Source organism: Oryx dammah, unplaced genomic scaffold (assembly GCF_014754425.2).
Source record: "Oryx dammah isolate SB20612 unplaced genomic scaffold, SCBI_Odam_1.1 HiC_scaffold_1, whole genome shotgun sequence".
Taxonomy (NCBI): domain Eukaryota; kingdom Metazoa; phylum Chordata; class Mammalia; order Artiodactyla; family Bovidae; genus Oryx; species Oryx dammah.
The window spans coordinates 74504928-74522610 of record NW_024070185.1 but is presented as its reverse complement, the minus strand read 5'-3'; the positions used below and the strand labels follow the sequence as shown (position 1 = coordinate 74522610).

At 59.1% G+C, this 17683-nt stretch overlaps 1 protein-coding gene across 8 annotated transcripts in view; it reads left to right on the top strand.

Moving 5' to 3' along the window:
- LOC120866450 (ciliary neurotrophic factor receptor subunit alpha) overlaps window positions 1-15697 on the top strand; it is a 37895-nt gene extending 22198 nt beyond the window's left edge. For 7 of the 8 annotated variants that reach the window (XM_040244224.1, XM_040244201.1, XM_040244214.1 and 4 more), the window contains 7 exons: window positions 2251-2484; window positions 9201-9318; window positions 9485-9651; window positions 10693-10856; window positions 14247-14427; window positions 14782-14950; window positions 15045-15697. In XM_040244224.1, coding sequence (XP_040100158.1) covers window positions 2251-2484; window positions 9201-9318; window positions 9485-9651; window positions 10693-10856; window positions 14247-14427; window positions 14782-14950; window position 15045 — 1034 coding nt within the window. In that variant the 3' untranslated portion in view covers window positions 15046-15697. Of the gene's footprint in view, window positions 1-2250; window positions 2485-9200; window positions 9319-9484; window positions 9652-10692; window positions 10857-14246; window positions 14428-14781; window positions 14951-15044 lie in introns of those variants that run through there. The other variant, XM_040244256.1, reaches the window with a different exon arrangement.
- Window positions 15698-17683: the final 1986 nt, after the last annotated feature.

Here is a 17683-nt window from a genome sequence, read left to right as displayed (position 1 = left end):
GAACCCCATCCTCCCCCTGCGGCTTGATTTAATTTCTGAAATGGACAGCACATCAGGAGGGGCGCCCGTGGGGCTGGGGGTTGGGGGAGCTGTCCAGGGACGAAGGATTGAATCACTGCCATCTTTGGGGCTGTGGCGTGGCCGTGTGTATTGCTGCTGTGGTGTCCCTACAGCGGTCGTGGCGCCGTGACAGCCGCCTCACGTTTTCCCCTGCCTCTGCGCTGTGGCCTGCGGTGGTCATCTCATTGTGTTGTCATGCTTCTACTCCTGCCCTGCCCTTCCATGGTTGGTTTGTCGTTGTTGTCAGATTGTGTGTTTCCGTTTCCTTTGTGAGGCAGACAGGGTTTCCCTGCTCTGTATTACCCCACTGCCATCACATCTGTTGTGCCGTCGGGTGGGTGTCCTTCTCTCGTGGCTGTTCCTGCCTGCCCCGGTATTAGTGAGCCATGCTGGGGCCACGTGAGTTCTGAGCCTCTATTGGTCAGTGTCGGTGCAGAGCCCTTGGGACCGTAATGACCATGCCCCTCTCCCCGCAGTCTTCCTGACCCCCCGACGGTCAGTTTTCAGCCTCCTCCTCAGGCAGCTGGATACAGAATCTCTGCTGGGGGGCGGGGCGGTGTGCAGAGAGAGGGGCTTGGCCTGCTTCCTGGAAGCTCCAGGTTTTTGGAAGGGAGGCTGGAGGGGGGCTCGGGGGCTAGGGCTGGTGGACTGGGGGCGGCTCTATGGCTTGAGCCCTGGACCCTGGGCCTCTGGTCAGAGGGAGGCCCCCAGTCAATCTCTGCTCTAGCCTCACAGCTGCGGCCTCCAAGGTCCTCCCCCCACCCCGAGCCGCCACCCTTCCGCCTGTTCATCCTCTGTTCGGCTGGTCCCAGGCCCCACGGACGAGTGGTCAGGGCTGGCGGGGTTTCCTGCTTCCCTCTCCTTTGACAGGGACAGAGAGGCTCAGAGAGGGGCAGAACAGGGCCCTGCAGACACACAGGGATCCTGGCCTGGGGAGGGCCACAGAGGCAGCAACTGGGGACAGATGTTCCAGCCCAGAGAAAAGCAGGGCTGGGGAGAGGTGTGTGAGGGAGGGGAAGGGGGCCGCTGGCAGCATAGGGGGATCCCTACCTCCTGTGGCCCCGGTGGTGTTAACAAGTCTAATTAAGAGGCCACTGGCCCAACTTAATTGGCTCGTTAACAGGAATTGCCTCTGAAAATCCCCCAACTCAGCGGGGTGGCTCTCTGGAGGGGAGACCGAGGGAGTGTTAACGAGGGATCCCGCAGCCCCCCCACCCCCCTTGCTCTGCCCCTCCCACCCTCACTACACAGAACTACAGGTCTGGGGAAGCATCTATCCTTCCAGGCTGGGGGGCGGGATGAGGAGGGCAGGCCTGTGTCTCCCCATGCCCTGCTGCTCGGCCATGTCTGGAGGTCAGTGTCCAGGACTTTGTCTCACTGCCTCCCCACCTCGCTCTCCTCTCGACAGTTGCCCCCTCCGCCCTTCCGCTCCAGTCTCCTGGGCTCTGTCCATCATGCCTGGGCGGCTGAGGCCAGGGCTGGGCTTTGCTGTGGGCTCTGACAGGCCCCTCCTGGGGGCAGGAGAGGCATGGTCAGAGCTCCCGCAGTCCCTGGGCTTCCCCACCCGCACCCGCACCCCATGCAGTTCCTGCCTCACCACCGTGTTGACAGCTGCCAGGAGGTCCCTAGGGCTCCTGTGCCCACTCTTCCTCCTTCTGCTGCCCTGGACCGCTGGGGGACAGGGCCTTGTCAGGGGTTCAGAGTTGTCGGGGAGAGGGAGAAGGGCAGGACACAAAAACAAGGATGGGGAGGATGAAGAAAAGGGAAGAGACAGAGGAAGGAGTTCAAGAGGGGGCCCCTTGGCTCAGCTTGCCTGGCTAGCAGATATCAGTGACTGGGGCTGGGCCTCTTGGTGGCGGGAGGCTGGGGTTTGGGGGGTCAGGAGAACTTTCAAAAGGACCTGGTGACTGGAGGTGACTTAGGTCTTCTGTCCCAGCACTCTACACAAACTCTCTCTCATACACGCATACAGCATCGCCCAGTCACACACACGGTCCCCGGACGCACACATCCAAGTTTGGAGACACTTACTTGTGCCCTTGCGTGCCATGAAGGAATTTTGCAGATGCCTTGTCTCCCCAAGACACTCGCACCCTGAGCCTCAGGGCGCCTGCTGTCGCTATCATCTGGAAGTGCTGGGCCAGGCTGTGACCTGTGACTTCTGCCTTGTGCCCTCCCCACCCCCTACAGAGACTCCCCACGTGCAGTACGAGCGCCTGGGCTCAGACGTGACTCTGCCGTGTGGGACCGCCAGCTGGGACGCGGCGGTGACGTGGCGGGTGAATGGCACAGACCTGGCCCCTGACCTGCTCAACGGCTCTCAGCTCGTGCTCCAGAGCCTGGAGCTGGGCCACGGCGGCCTCTACGCCTGCTTCCACCGCGACTCCTGGCACCTGCGCCACCAGGTGCTTCTCCATGTGGGCTGTAAGTGTGACTCCCAACCCCTCGTGTGACCCCCCACTTCACTTAGTGGGGGAGTCCGTGAGGCCCAGACCCTTGGCCCAGATCACATCCCCTTCCTGGTGGTGGTGGAGGTCCTGACCCCTGTCCTCTGACCTTGTCTAAGCCTATTGTTCCGACCTCTGAGCCCAGTGTCGCCCCCTGAGTGCAGACCTCTGGCATTTTGCACTGGTATCCACCCTCCACTGGAGGTCTTTGAGACCCAGAAATCCTATCCCCTACGACAAGATGGGCTCAGGAGGGCTGGCAGGGCACTGCCCATGTGGGGCCTGGTGGGAGGAATCCTAGGTCACAGCTCCGAGCTGGGTTGGCCTCGTTCCAGTGCATGCTCTCCCAGGGGCTGGCTGCGAGGGCCTTGGGGGAGAAAATGGGATATCTGGTGATGCTGGGAGAGGTGTGGACAGTCTAGGAGGCCCTGGGGAAGAAGGAAGGCTTCCTGGAATGGGAGGCACGTGGAGACTTGGGGAATTTGGAAGATACATTGAAAAAGTTCTTTCTGGCCGAGAGCTGAATGTGATCATAGTCCACAGAGGCTGAAAGGGCCTGGGAAGGCCACTTGGGTTGGTGTAAATGGCAGAAGGGAGCTGAAGGAGGGGAGGGACATGATCAGGGTCATGTTGTTAAAAGATCTTTCTCACTATGCTGCAGGGCTGGCAGGTGGGTGGGCAAAGCAAGGGGCAGGAAGGAGGCTGTTGCTCGGATGCAAGAGAGTGGAGGAAGACCTGGGACTGGAACATGGGGTTGGGAAGCTGAGAAGAATGATTTTGCCTCCAGCAGTCGCTGATGGATCAGAGGTAGGGAGAGTGGGAGAGTGGACAGTGGAGTCAAGACAGCTGGTAGGACCGATTGCTGCAACGGAGACAAGGTGCAGGGGTCAGCGGGAGGAGGAGGCAGTGTGTTCTGTTCATGCGGTGTCTCAGTTTGGCTTTCCCTGGAATCAGAACCCAAGATGATAGTTCACAGGCAAGTAGTTTATTTGGCAGGTGACAGAAACATCATTATGGCATGGGAGAATGATAGAGAAAAGGAAGTGACGTTAGCCAATAAAGAGGGAGTTACCTAGCCATTGCTTCTGGGTGGCTGGAGCCCACCCTGCTGGGGGAGCTCTAGAAGCTGAGGAGGCAGGGCAAGTGCCTTGGAGTTCTCCTGCCTGAGGGCTGAGGGAGCCCGGATGCTTACACACTGAGGAGTGGGGGCGGGGGCAGGGAGGCTTTCATTCCCCAGCACTTTTGGCCTGATGCCCCGGCAGGCAATGCAGGTTTTGGTGGCCAAAGAAAGCTCTTAGGCAAATAACTGCAGAGGCGGTCAGCGGGTGCGGGTGAGGGATCTGCGGCACCATCTGCTGTAGATGTTGGGTTTTGGTCCCTGGGGGACAACTAGGAGTAGATGGCTGGTAGCCAATGGATCTGAGGTTCTGGGACTCAGGGAGAGGCCTGTGCTAGAGATGGAAATTGAGAAGGGGGTGGTTGTCAGCATTAATTCTTTGGGAGGGGATGAGATGGTCAAGGGTGAGACTGTGGGATGAAGAGAGAAGATGACCCAGGACCGAGCCCTGAAGACCATCGCTGTAAAAGGGGTTGATCGAAGGAAATGAGCCACAAAAGAGATGAGAGATCAGAAGGAGCCCGGCAGGAAGGGAGAAGGGGAAGCAAGTGAGTGCGATTCAGAAGCGGTGTTAGGAAGCTCCGGAGGAGGAGGTTATCAGTGTTGCTGAGGGTCAGCTGGGCAGGTCCTTGGTGCTCAGCTGGAGGCATCAACTGACAGAATAAATACTCTGAACATAGTTTCATTTCTTTTCTTCTTGAGGCAAGGATTCAGGCTTCTCTGGCCTCATCCCATTTGGGCGATATACCCCACTCTACTTACTCCCTCGGAGCTGCCGATCTGCCGAGGAGAAGAGATGCTTGAGGGGCCTGAGAGCGGGTCCTTGCCCCATTGTCAGGCGATAGGTGTGGACAACCGTGGGAAATGTTAGGCTGAAGGGTTGCTCAGCATCCTTCACAAAAACACTGACCCATCAGTGGGGCCAGAGGAGAGGGGAAAGTATGTTTTGGTAGGGATGTTCCTTTCCCCACAGAAAAGCCTTTTTACATGTTTAAAGTGGAGAGACGGCAGTCATAACCAAACGTCTTAGTCGCAAGCCCAGGGTGGAGTGACTCCTGCCCACTGGAGTCTTCCCTGGCCCACCACAGGGTGCATCAGAAGTGGACCCTGCAGCCTAGCCCTGGTCCCTCCTGTGGGGAAAGAGGCCACATGCTGAGTGGCATGCAAAGGAGGATGAGGCCAACTTGGCACAAGTCACCCACACCCGTGTCTTATCAGCTTGAGCCCCAGAAGGCTTCTGATGGACAAAGCTGGCTGTGATGGCCAGGCCTGGGTGACTCCGGCCCTCATTCCCAATTACTTGCTTTTCTTTGAGAGGTCACTGAAGGGAGATTGGGTCTAGAAGTAATGCCGGTAGCCATGCCCACAGGCCATGCCCACAGCTGCTCTTTGTGACCAGAGCCCAGACTTTTTATATATAGCGCTGACCACTCTTCAGGCCCTGCCTGTCAGAGGGGTGCTGGCCGTGAATTGGCTGTAGCATTAGTTATCAGGTACTTATCTCACATTGCCTTGTTTCCTTCTAGGGTTGGTCAGAGGAACAGGGGACATTAATCATGATCATTTCAGTCACTTTATATTAGTAACAAGAGACCGGGTTTGGCAACATTCAATATCAAATTATCCTTCTCACCAGCTTTCAGAGAACAGGACAGAGTTACCCCTGATTTGTGGGCCATTCAGACTAAAAATTATTTAATATTTATCTTAAACATGTAAGATTTTTGTGTCTCTATTTCCAAGGGAACCTGATCATAAAAATATTCTGTTGTAAGTCCCCTTAACCAGGCTGATCCCTGAACTGCTTCCTCTTGACCCACCTTTCTGCCCTCGGGCAGATGATCACACCCCCTTCTAAAGAGGCCCCTACCCAAGGTGATGAAAGGACACCCCCCCACCAACACACACATTAGGAAACAGGATCACAAGGTTTCTTTTAGTAGCATCCTTTTGTTTCCCTAGACACTGCTAATTCCATGTCATTCTGATTTTAGGCTGAAATAAATCAGAGACTGACTAATTTTAAATAGACAGTTCCTTGTCCAGTTTTAAAATATTCGTGTTTGATTGGTCAAGACAGGAACTCTAGTCCCCCCTCAGTTCAGCATCGCTTCCTCCTCAGTTCTGTTTGCTGGGAAGGAAAGAACAGCCCATGGTTGAAGAAGTTGGGGAGAGAAAAGATGGGTGGAAGGTGGGCATTTGGGAGTCCAGAAGAGATGTCACGAGATAAGGTTAGGATGGGCCACGGGCCCTGAATGCCCAGGCAAGAGGAGGAGTAGTGTGGGTGCGGCCCGGGAGGGCTGGAGCTGGAAGGGTCACCCCGCCCTGCCTGGCCTGATCTGGCCTGGCCAGGGGCGTGGGCAGCCTGCCCCTCCTCCTCTCTGAGCCGTTGGGCAGGCCTCATGCGTGCCGGGGGCTCCAGCCCAGGCGGGCTGGCGAGATGAGAGGAAAAACATGCGGTTTGGTGGGCTGGACATGGAAAAACAAGCCAATTAGGAGGAAAACAAACAAACCCTGGGCCAGCGAGGGTACACGCACGCATGCACACGCACACGCGGCCCCGCATGGGGCGCTCGGACGCCCTACTGCAGGCTGGTGCCGTCGTTTGGGCATCTCAGGAGCCCCCACAGGGGCGACTCAGGAGGTCTGGGCACCCCGGAGCGTGCGTGTTTGTGATAACGTGACACGCATGCGCACGGGCTTCGGCTCACGCACATGCTCTCAAACGGTGTGTTCTGCTAAATGTGTGAACACACTGGGCACCTTCCCACACCCACGGTTTGAAAAACACCTTCAGGCTTCAAGTCTGTCTCTCACACAGCGTCGCAGGTCCGTGGTCTTGCTATCACTGTCTCACACACAATAGCGCGTTTACATGCCTCTGTACAGAGGACCTTGGCCACGCGGCCTCAGACATGTTGTTGAACAGTCCCCACATCGCACAGCCTCACCCCGAGTCCCACACAAACACGGTCATCCGGCCACACACGTCCAGTCGTGGTGACACAGCTGCCCGGACTCCCAGTCACACACAGGAAGCCCATCAGAGTTCCACACGCCGCCTCACAACTGCAGTCTCTCACAAACAGCTTCTCCCCTGACGTGCAGCACACTCACAACAGGCCTCCTAATTGCACACTGTCCCACAACCTCACACTTGGTCTCTCACAGCACCCCACCTCCACCCACCCAGTCCCTCAGCTGGGCTCCAGCTGCAGCGAGTCACTCCTTTTCTTCCTTTTCTTTGTTTTTCTTTCCTCCTTTTCCCTCTGAGAAACCTGGTCCCTGTCAGGAAACCCAAGCCCTTCCCTACTCAGGGCCCAGGGCCAGGCAGGAGTAGCCAGATGACAGACAAAGCCCTGCTCCCCCCCCCAAACGCCCCCCATGACCTGCCCAGTCAGCCAGTCAGAGAGGGGAACTGATTTGAGGGGGAGGTTTGAGAGGAGGCTCGTCTGAGGGGGGAGGATGGTCAGAGGGGAACGGAGGGAGCTGGTCAATGGGGAGGCGAGTCCGTCCCTGCTCTGCCCTCCAGAGTCCCAGGTGGCAGGGAGCTGACTCTGCAGGCTTCAGTCCTCACCCCCCCAGCGCCCTCTCCTTTGAAGCCTGGGCTAAGGGAGGGTGGGGCGGGGTGCAGGGGGGAGTGGAGGCTTCTCAGCCGACCTCGGAATGTCCTTTCCTCCTGGGGTGACTGCCAGCTCTGGCCTGGCCCACAGGTCCCCACAAGGCACTTCCTGTGTCCTTGGCCGCCCCCCCCCACCCCACCCCCATGCCTCTATGCCCCTGGGCAGATAGGCAAGGGATATGTGAGGCACACAGGATGAACACAGGACAGACACAAGATGAACTCAGGGCCAGGAAGGCTTCCCAGGGGAGACAGACCGCAGTGGGCAGCAGGCAGGTTGCCCGTTATGCAGGCTCCACTGGCCCCCAACTCTCCCTGCAGGCCTGGGGCTGGAGACATCTCAGCCCACACCGTCGCCCACTCTGCCTGCTACACACAAGCTGCTGTCGTGCCACTCTGACCCCCTCATCACTCCTGATCTGCTCTCATGCCTATCTGACCCCCTCATCACTCCTCAGCTGGCCTCATGCCCCTCTGACACCCCTCATTGCTCTCGAGCTCCTCTAATGTCCTTCTGACCCCCTCATCACTCCTGAGCTCCCCTCATCCCCCTCTGGCCCCCTCATCAATCCTGAGCTCCCCTCACGCCCCTCTGGCCCCCTCATCACTCCTGAGCTCCCCTCGTGCCCGTCTGACGCCCTCATCACTCCTGCTGCAGAGCTGGATCGCTCCCTGGGGGTCTGAGCACATACATACCTCACACATACTGGGCATGAACATGAAATCACACAGAGTCACTCATAATCACGTGCACCCTGGATGAGAGCCCACAGTTCGCCGTGTATCACCACAGCCACTCAGCAGGCGTAGACATGCCCTCCCCTTCACCATCCCTGGCTTCTTGAGCTGCCCCCTCCCGCTTCCTGTCCACCTGTCAGGCAGGGGGCGGGGTGGGAGGGCACAGAAGGGAGGTGTCAGTATCCCCGGAGCTGTGGACGGACATTCCTTGCCTGGGTCAGATCACAGAAACTGCCTCCTTCCAGGAACCTGAGCCGGCTGTCCTCACGCCTTACCCAACACCCGAGGGTGGGACAGCTGGGCTGAGTGCTCACAGCAGCAAAAAGAGTGGTTAGGACACAGGGAGGACTTCCCAAGTACGTAGGTGTGGTCATGCCAGTGGGTATTCCCATCCTGCTGCTTGGCACTGGCTCCGGCTTGCTGTGTGACCCCAGGCATGTCCCCAGCCCTCTCTGGCCCTCTGCGGTCCCCAGAGTAAGGCAGCTGCTGACTGTATAACCGGCTTCTTGGGGACTGGGGCTGGGGTGAGTACATGCCAACGGAACAACACACACGCACACAGTCACACGTGTAGGCATGTGGTGTGAGCTGCATATACAGACCCGCCTACATACATTCCCACATTCCATCACATGTCACTCACGTCACACACACACATGTAACACATACATGCGCGTGAACAGTGCTGTCATTTGCGTGGCGCCCCCAGGGCTGTCTTGTGTTCCTTCTTCTCTTCTGAGGGGAAGCCTGGAATGTGTCTTCGGCTGGGAGTGCACCCTGATCACCCCAGCAACCAGAGGACCCGGTGGAGCCCCCCACCCTTGACCTCTGTTGCAGTCTCCCTCTGGAGATGGACGAAAAGTGGCAGGAGACGTGGGGCTGGGGCCAGTTCCTCCAGACATCACCTCCGTCCCGTGATTGATGAGCTGAGGCCCGCAGCCCCCTGCTCCCCATGGTTCCCGCCTCCATTGAGCAGGTGGAGGGGGGGCTCCCTCTCCATACAGCCCTTGTTTTTCTTTAATTAAACATCTGGCTCTCTGTGGCCTGGGAAGCCTCAGACCCTCGCTGACAGCACTTCCCACCCCCACCTCTGGCATTGCTGTTGGGTTGAAGAGGGAGAGCTGGGGTTTTGGGGCCCACCTGTCCCCACACTTGCACCAGGGACTGGGGGGCTCAGGAACGCCCTGACCGTGCTGTCCTCGCCCCTTCCCCCCAGTGCCACCGCGGGAGCCTGTGCTCAGCTGCCGCTCCAACACTTATCCCAAGGGCTTCTACTGCAGCTGGCATCTGCCCACTCCCACCTACATCCCCAACACCTTCAATGTGACTGTGCTGTGAGTAGACATACCCAGGACCCGGTTCAACCCTGACCTCTCCCGGGCCCCCTCCATGCCCTCCATCCACACCCTGTAGCCCAGCCTTGGGCTTGACCTTCTCCCAGCCTCCACCCTGCCTGATCCTTGAGGTTGGTGATGGTGCCTGGGCTTCACCCCTCCCCAGGCACGGCTCCAAAATGATGGTCTGTGAGAAGGACCCGGCCGTCAAGAACCGCTGCCACATCCGCTACATGCACCTGTTCTCCACCGTCAAGTACAAGGTCTCGATAAGTGTCAGCAATGCCCTGGGCCACAATGCCACAGCCATCACCTTTGATGAGTTCACCATCGGTGCGTGGGGATTGCGGGGAGGGAGGGGCTCCCTGCTGCATCCTGCAGTGGGAGTGTGTAAGTGGATGTTTGCCAGAAGTGTGTATGAGCACACGTGGGGATGTTCATGAGTGTCTGCCCAGATGTGTGTGGAATGTATAACATGTACGTCCACGCATGGCATGTACACACCTGTGAACATTTGAGTGGATGCCCTTTACCTGCTGGGGCCGAGAGGCCTCTCCAGCAGCTCTTCTCATCTCTCTGGCTCCCAGAGCATGCAGGAGGGGGAGGGGGGCAGGCCGGGCCAGACCCTTGTGCAGCTGCAGCCTCCAATCCACGCCCCCCACAACCACGCTAATGGCTTCCTTACGGCCTGTGATGAATGAGGTGTCAGAATAGGAGACAGGACTGGGACAGAGACCGCCCTCCTCCCAGCCCCCATCCCAACCAGACCCCCTGCCTGCCCCTGTCCCATCCCAGCCAGACCCTTTGCCTCCGCCCACACCCCTGCCATGGCTGGATCCTCGGCCAGACTCTACATGACCTCAGCCCTTAGCTGCTTCCATCAGATCCTCAGCCCACTTCCAACCCAGATCTGCAGCACCTGTGAACTGTCTTTTAACCTTGACCCACAGAGCAGCTTCAAGCCCAGAGTCTTCCAAGGGAGGCCGTGTCTCAGTTGGGAACTGGAAAAGTTGAGGTGGAAAGCCAGATTTGGGGGCAGTATATGATGCTGGTACAGGAGTGGGTGATCTGGGCGCTGAGGAGGGTCATGATAGAGCATGACACCGGCTTAGTAATCGGGATGCTGGTCATCATGAGGATGGGGTTGGGATGAAATTTATGATGTTGATATCATGAGCTGGTGGCAGTGACTGTGGTGACAGTCATTGGTGATGACAGGGATGTGAAAGGTGGAAGGAATGAAATGGTTGTTAACAGTAGTTGCCAAAGCTAACAACAGAGGAGACCAATGATTATCGATGTGCGCTGGTTGTCATGGTGGCTGGGGTTGTTCCAAGAGATCAGTGTGATACCAAAGCTGTGTTTCCTAAACAGTGAAGCCTGACCCTCCGGAAAACGTGGTAGCCCGGCCAGTGCCCAGCAACCCTCGCCGGCTAGAGGTGACGTGGCAGACCCCGTCAACCTGGCCCGACCCCGAGTCCTTTCCTCTCAAGTTCTTTCTGCGCTATCGACCCCTCATCCTGGACCAGTGGCAGCATGTGAGTGCCCCGCCCGGATCCCGAGAGCCGGAATCAGAGCCACACAGCATGGGAGTCCTTGCTGCTGGCTGTTCCGGTGGGAAGCCTGAGAGCAGTCGGAGAGGCTTTCTGGGGTGGAGGGTCGGCCTGGAAGGATGGATGGAGCTGGCTGGGGGCATCCTGATTGACCCCCATTAGGACAGTCAAACACGCCTGTCTATGTGACTCCCCAGGATAGTGGAGAGAGATGCTGGGGGCAGATGGTGGCAGTTTCCCTTTTCCTGTCTCTGGCTTCAGCCCTGATCAGACTTCTCTCTCCTACACTCTGGACCAGGCTCTGGGCCTGGACCCAAGGGACAGGATGGTCCCTGTCCTCACAGATGGGCTCCAGGGGTCAGAATCAGGCAATAGAGTCAAGCTCAACCCAGGGTGTGAGTTCAGGCCATGACTAGTGTCATGGCTCCAAAGTCAAGCCTCGCTTAGGTGTCAGCTTTAAGTTATGGGTCAGAAGGTGATTTGGGCCAGGAAGCAAGCCGTGGACAGGGGCAGCACGGGGTCAGGCTGTTGTCTGGGATGTTGATCAAGCTATGAGAGAGAGCTCTGGGGATCTGCCAAGGGTTTGGGGCAGACTGGAGTTTCTCTCTCCTTGAGAGCCTGGGGTTGTGGGTTCTGTCTTAGGGCTGGAGGTCTGAAGGCAAGGACTGGGGCTGGGAGGATGCTCCCCAGGGCAACCCAGGCTGGCACTCAGGGTCACCCTGTACCCCCACCACGTCTACCTGGTTCCAGCCCCATCTCCTCATGCCCCTGTCCCAGCTGGCCTTTAAAGTATGTAATTCAATTCCAGGGCGCCTGTCCTGGTTGCAGGCCTGGCCCCCACAAGGCTGCTCATATGCTCATATGTTCCCTGACAAGAGTCCGGAGTCCCTCCTGCCTGGCCAGCTGCCCGCGACTAATGCATTGCTAATAACCAGGGTCTAGTTTCACAAGCCCCCCTCCCCTGCTAACGAGCTACAGGCAGCAGCCCTGCGCGTCGCAGCGCACACGCCTTGCCGTGGACCTGGCACACTGCCCACCACACACACACGGGAACATGCACACACACACGTGGTCCCCAGCAGGAACCATGCTCCCACCATGCATGTGACTAACGTGCCAAGGCCACGCACTGGCCTGCACCGTGGGCAGAACCGACCCCCACGCTGACATGGGCAGAGCAGAGTATGTGGGTTCCATGGCAAGGATACGTGTGGCCTGTGGCCCACGTTAGCCCTGTTCCATGTCACGTCAGCTTGGTGGTTGGCTAGATATATGGTTCTTTTGAACTTGAGGTTTGCTCTGAACAGCATTGACTGTCCCCAGTCTTTAGTCTTTGGAGAAGGAAATGGCAACCCACTCTAGTGTTCTTGCCTGGAGAATCCCAGGGATGTGGGAGCCTGGTGGGCTGTCATCTATGGGGTCACACAGAGTCGGACACGACTGAAGTGACTCAGCAGCAGCAGCAGTCCTTAGTCTTGGGGAGAGGCAGGTGTATGATGGGGAGGGGCAAGCAGAGAAAAACATCACTTGGCTTTTCAGGAGGAAGTGAGAGATACAGGCCAGGAATCACACAAGAATGGGTGCCCTGAGGTCAGGCAGGGGCTCTCAAAATGGACCCGGGAGACAAGCGTGGGTTCCCTGCATCTTTAGGCCCTGGGCCTCACTCAGCAGGAAGGCTGGAGGCCATGTGGCCACAGACTGGAGGGAGGCCTCCTAGTCAAGGCAGATGCCAGCAATTCGGGAGTTCCTGCCACTTGTGGAGCCGTTCTCTGAAGGGGGTGGATTAAGGGATCACTGACAACCTGACTAGAAGGGCCCACGCCTAGGAGACGTGGCTTCCTGGAGAGCCATGGGCTTATAGGCCACGTCACTAGAGGTGTGGTGGGTTGCCCACCCTAGGCCTGCCAGTGAGGTGGTCATTTGAACTGCTCCCCATGGTTCTCTCCATTTGGGGAAAGATCTGGGGGACAGAATCAAAGCAGGGGGCCTGAGGGTCGAATCCTGGCGAGGGGGAGGAGCTGAATGAGCTGGGTCTACTTAGCAGAGAGAGTCTTTGCAGAGCCAGAGGGGACCAGAGGTGGAACTGGGCTCCAGCTCCAGGAGGGGAGGGTCTCTGAGGCCCACCCATCTTCTAGGGCTAGAGTAGGACTCACTGAGCCCAGGTCTGGGTCCAAACTGTCTTCCATACTGACTCTGGTTCTACCCACACCTCCTACCTGAGGCCCACGGACCCTGGAGGGGTTGGGAGGCCTTCCCGCCCCACTTGGACCCAGCTACACACACACATACACACACTTGTACTCACAGGCTGTCAGGTCAGGTAGCCCAGACCCTGGCTTGCTGGGAGAAGACTGGAATGGGGACCAAAAAAGCCCTGAAGCCAGACGTGGCCCAGAGCGGCCCCTCCTCCGCCCCTGCCGGCTGCCCCTGTTTACGAGGCGGCTTAATGAGGCAGCGGGTGCCGCTGAGATGAACCAGAGCCCAGCCTGGGCCTGGGAGGGGCGCCGGACAGGCAGGCCAGCCTGGAGGGTGGGGGAGACCAGCATGATGGGGCTGGCCAGGCGGAGGCGGGGTAGTGATGCCTCCAGGAGGAAATGGAGCAGCTGTCCCTCTGCCCTGGAACCGCCCCCCACCCCTTTTCCGCCTCAGGCTGGAGGCCTCCCTGAGGGAGAGACCCAGCTGGGGCCAGGCTGGTGGGTGCGCTGGGCATCTGGGAACCCGGGCTCCGAGTTGGAACCCGTGATAATGACAGAGCTGGCTGAAGTCTGTTTGGCCCTCGCCCTGTGCCTGCATCCTTATTACAACCCTGTGAGAGAGATCGTTAACGCCATTTTACAGATGAGGACTGCAAGGCAAGTGGAAGTTAAGTAAGTCACCTAGCGAGGAGGGGATGGATGGAGCTGAAATCTGGGCTCGGGCAGCCCAGCTCCAAGTCTGTGCGTGTGGCTTTCCCGCTAAACAGCTTCTTCATGGGGGAGGAAGAGGGCAGCACCGCACTAACCCTCTCTCACCCCAACCTCGTGTTGCCTCCTGCTGGGACTGAGGTCAGGGGCTTGTGAGAGAGCTTCGTGACAGCAGAGAGGAGACGTGAGCACAGTCCTGCTGACTCTCGCCTCGGGGTGCGGGTGCTTTCGGTCTCCTTAAAGATCTCCCTCAGGACTGTCTTCGCTCCCTGGTGGGGGGTCTCCCCTCTCCTCTAGGGGTGTTCTCATTAGCCCCTCCCTCCCCCAGGGAAGTCCTCATGCCCTCCAGGGGTATGTTCACTCCTCTCCCCTCCCCAAAGTGTCCTCCTGTCTCCCGGGGGTGCCTCACTCTCCTGACCTCCAGGGTCCACCGTCCCTCTCCCCGCCCCTCTCCGTGGTGGTCTGGCTGCAGGTGGAGCTGTCAGACGGCACGGCGCACACCATCACAGATGCCTACGCTGGCAAGGAGTATATCATCCAGGTGGCGGCCAAGGACAACGAGATTGGGACGTGGAGCGACTGGAGCGTGGCTGCCCACGCGACGCCCTGGACGGAGGAGCCACGACACCTGACCACTGAGGCCCAGGCCCCCGGTGAGCCTCCCCTCACCTCGTGCTGCCTCCTGTCCTCCTGGGACTTGGAGCGTCTGCCCTAGGGCTCTCTGAACCCTGTGTGGCTGCCACACTCCCCTCGGTCTGTCCAACCCCTGCTGTTCCTTGTCCTTACTCTTTGGACATTCTCAGCAGGGGTCACTGGATGGAGGGGTCATCTGTGTGCCTGGGGGAAGCAGCAAGGACCTGCCTGATGGGTGAGGCTGGGGCTATCTCACGAGGGAGGCAGCACTGGTCTGACACAGGAGGCAGGAGCCATGTCTCCTGGACCCCCAGATCCGGGAGGAATCCCAGCCCTGGCCCAGCCCTTCCCTGAGTTTCCTCCATGTTCCCCAGAGACCACGACCAGCACCACCAGCTCACTGGCACCCCCGCCCACCACGAAGATCTGTGACCCCGGGGAGCTGGGCAGCGGCGGGGCAGCCTCGGCGCCCTCCTTCGTCAGTGTCCCTGTTACTCTGGCCCTGGCTGCCGCTGCCACCACTGCCAGCAGTCTCCTGATCTGGTGAGTGGAGTGAGGCTGGGCGGCAGAGAGGAGCCTGAGGGGACCCCCGGGCCAGCCGCTTCCCTTATGGCCTCCTGCCCTGTTCGCCCCCCAGAGCCCGGCATCCTGTGAGGACACGCCAGCGCACCTGCAGAGGAGCAGGAGGCCGGAGCTGAGCCCGAAGACCCCGGTTTCTATTTTGCACACGGGCAGGAGAGCCTTCTGCATTCTCTTCAGACACAATTTGTAGAGACCCCGGCAGGCCTGGGCCTGCCGTCCCTCCCCTGGCCCCGCCACCCCATGCCGGCCCACCTCCCTCCCTCACGGGAGGGGGCCATGCAGCTAACCCACCCACCAAAGACCCCACCACTCGCCCCTATCCTGCCCCCCTGGGGCTGGACCCTCCAACGCCAGCGCTCCCAGGAGCCCTTGGGGGGCCTGAGGGGAGCCCCTCACCTCCAGTCTCTCCTCCTGTCCCCACCTCCTGTCTGTCCCAGGGTCTCTGTTGCCACCATCAGATTATAAGCTCCTGATGCTGGGGGGGCCCAGCCATCCCCTTCCCCCAGCGCCCACACTTTTCAGCCCCCCACCTCTGCCCCTGTTTTTGTACGACCCTCCACCTTTCCTGCTCCCACCCCACAGTATTTAATGCCCTGTCAGTCCCTTCTAGTCTGACTCAATGGTAACTTGCTGTATTTGAATTTTTTATAGATGTATATACAGGGGTGGGGGTGGGGGGGTTCTCATTAAACGTCACCATTTCATGAGTCCTTGGAACAGACCCGCTTTGGGAAGGTAACCCTCACCCCAGGACCCCTCCCCTTCCAGGCCTGGAGGAGGGAAGAGGTCGGGACGGGCAGGTCAGCTCCCAGGAGGAGGTGTCTGGGATGGGGACTTTCTGCTTCTGGTGGGGAGGGAGCACTCCCTGGAGGCCACGGGCAGAGTTGTGGGGAATGAAAGGTCCCAGCTGGTGAGGCAGCTCTCACCTGGGAATGTCCTGACAGCCCTTGCTTGCTTGCTTGTTTAGTTGCTCAGTCGTGTCCGACTCTCTGCAACCCCATGGACTGTAACCCACCAAGCTCCTCTATCCATGGGATTCCTCAGGCAAGAATACTGGAGTGGGTTCTAGTCAGTCCTGCAGGCTGCTAAATCCTGGCAGGGCCGTGGCCTGTTAAGGGATGTCTTCAGATCTTCTGCATCCACAAGTGCCCAGGCCTGGCTTTACCCACAGGGCAGAGGGGCATGAAGGGGAGGAGATAAGGCTCCATCCTCTGGATGGAGGGCTTGTCATCCCTGCCAGCCAGGAGACACAGGCCAAGGTTCAGCCTGAACTCGGGGCTCAGTGTGCAGAGGGGCCTGGGCCTGGGCGGGCAGGGAGGTTGCCCGGAGGAGGCCACCTGGCATGTGACCCAGGACTTGACTCAGGACGGGGAGTGTGGACTGCGTGGTCTACCCCGGGGTTAGGTTACAGCGAGGATTCGGTGTGAGTGGGAGAGGAGCGGGCTTTGGCTTCATAGAGTGCTCAGTCTTTGGTGCAGCCCCATTCCCTGCTCATACCCACACCCTTCCAGTGCCCAGGCTGGGACTCCAGGTTCCCTTTGGTTGCTCCTCAGAGGAGGAGCCTCTGGCTGCCCCAGGCCTGCTCCTTGTCAGAGCCACCCCCTGCCACTCCTTGGCTGAGAAGGCCCAAGGCTGGGGCCAAGTTGGAAGGCACCTTTGGCCTGGGGGTAGGGGCACAGGGTTAGGCCAGAGCCGCAGCCAGAGAGCCAGACCTGGCCATGCTCTGGGCAGCGGGAGCAAGGAGAGAAGTGGGGTCAAAGCCATTAGCGTGCAGGCTGGTGCACACTTCTCCCACCCCCACCCCCCGGCATGCACCGAGCCATACCACCACTGAGCCACTGACCCTTGGGCCACACGTGCAGCCCGGGTTCCAGCCCTCCTCCTCAAGCCAGGGCCAGGAAATGGGCATTCCATTGCTGGTCTCCATGCCCCCCTGGGATGATGTCCTGGGAGGATGGATTCATGGTTCCAGAAGCACTGATGAGTCAGGCCTGGACAGGACTCTGGGTAGGTGAAGGCCTGAGAACAAAGGGGCCCAGCCCTCCTCTAGCCCGGGCACTGGAGGACAAGGGGGCATTCCAGGCTGAAGATGCTGTGGAAGGCAGAGGCCGGTGTCAGGCTAGAAACACCTGTGGTTTTTCAAGCCAGATAGCCCCAGCTATATGAGCACACTGCTCCTCATCGACAGGAAGGGGCTCCCAGGAAGAACCTCCTGAGAAGCGACTGTGGACCCATCTCTGTGTCCTGGATCCCCAGTGTCTGTCTGGTCTCTGTGAGGTGAAGCTTGGGCCTGAAACCTGCATTCCAGGCCCAGCAGGGGTGGAGGGCATAGGGGGGGTCACCAACTCTTGAGAAGGACATTGTCTTCTCAAGGTTGGTCCAAACCTCCCTCTTCCCTGTCCTGTGGTAGGAGGGCTATAGTAGGGGGTCTCAGGCGCATGCTCTTTCCTGCCTTGAGAGCCCTGGTCAGCCCTGACCCACCCACCGCCCGCCCAAGGCTTGGGCATCATCAATCTGGCCTCCATTAGCAACATGGGAAAGCAATTATGTGGGGCCTGGGGAAGAGAAGGAAGGGAGGGGGCTTGCAGGAACCTCAGAGGCCGATGGAGAGGAGGATCAAGGCGTCTCCCTGACTCCATTCCCAAGGGAGAGCCCCAGCCCCATCCCAAGCCCTTAGGGGGCTTCAGGGACAGT